At 71.0% G+C, this 303-nt stretch overlaps 1 protein-coding gene across 1 annotated transcript in view; it reads right to left on the bottom strand.

Moving 5' to 3' along the window:
- The window catches only part of EMH_0037040 (uncharacterized protein), a gene marked incomplete at both ends in the record, with an annotated part of 2128 nt that overhangs the window by 1380 nt on the left and 445 nt on the right, over positions 1-303 (bottom strand). Inside the window, one exon of the mRNA XM_013495146.1 lies at positions 1-301. Coding sequence (XP_013350600.1) covers positions 1-301 — 301 coding nt within the window. The remainder of the gene's footprint in view (positions 302-303) is intronic.

Consider the following 303-nt stretch of genomic DNA (forward strand, 5'->3'; position numbering starts at 1 on the left):
CTATTGGGGGCCCCCCAGGGGCCCCCACGATAGCAAGGGGCCCCCACACGGGGCCCAATGCAGACGTAGAAGGGGGGCCCCCAGGGGGGCCCCTCAACGCCAGCGCAGTATTCACATTGCTTCCTCCTAAACCTTCGTCAGGAGGGGCCCCTGATGCAACAGGGGCCCCAGGGGCCCCAGGGGCCCCCGGGGCCCCCGGGGCCCCCAGGGGGGGGTCGGGGGCCCCTAGACAAAGAGGAGAAGGCTGGGTGGGGAGCTGAGAGGAGGAGAGAGCGAGAGAAGGGGGAGAGAAGGGGAGGCGGT

This window comes from Eimeria mitis, genomic scaffold (genome assembly GCF_000499745.2).
Source record: "Eimeria mitis Houghton genomic scaffold, Emh_scaff1440, whole genome shotgun sequence".
Classification (NCBI taxonomy): Eukaryota; Apicomplexa; class Conoidasida; order Eucoccidiorida; family Eimeriidae; genus Eimeria; species Eimeria mitis.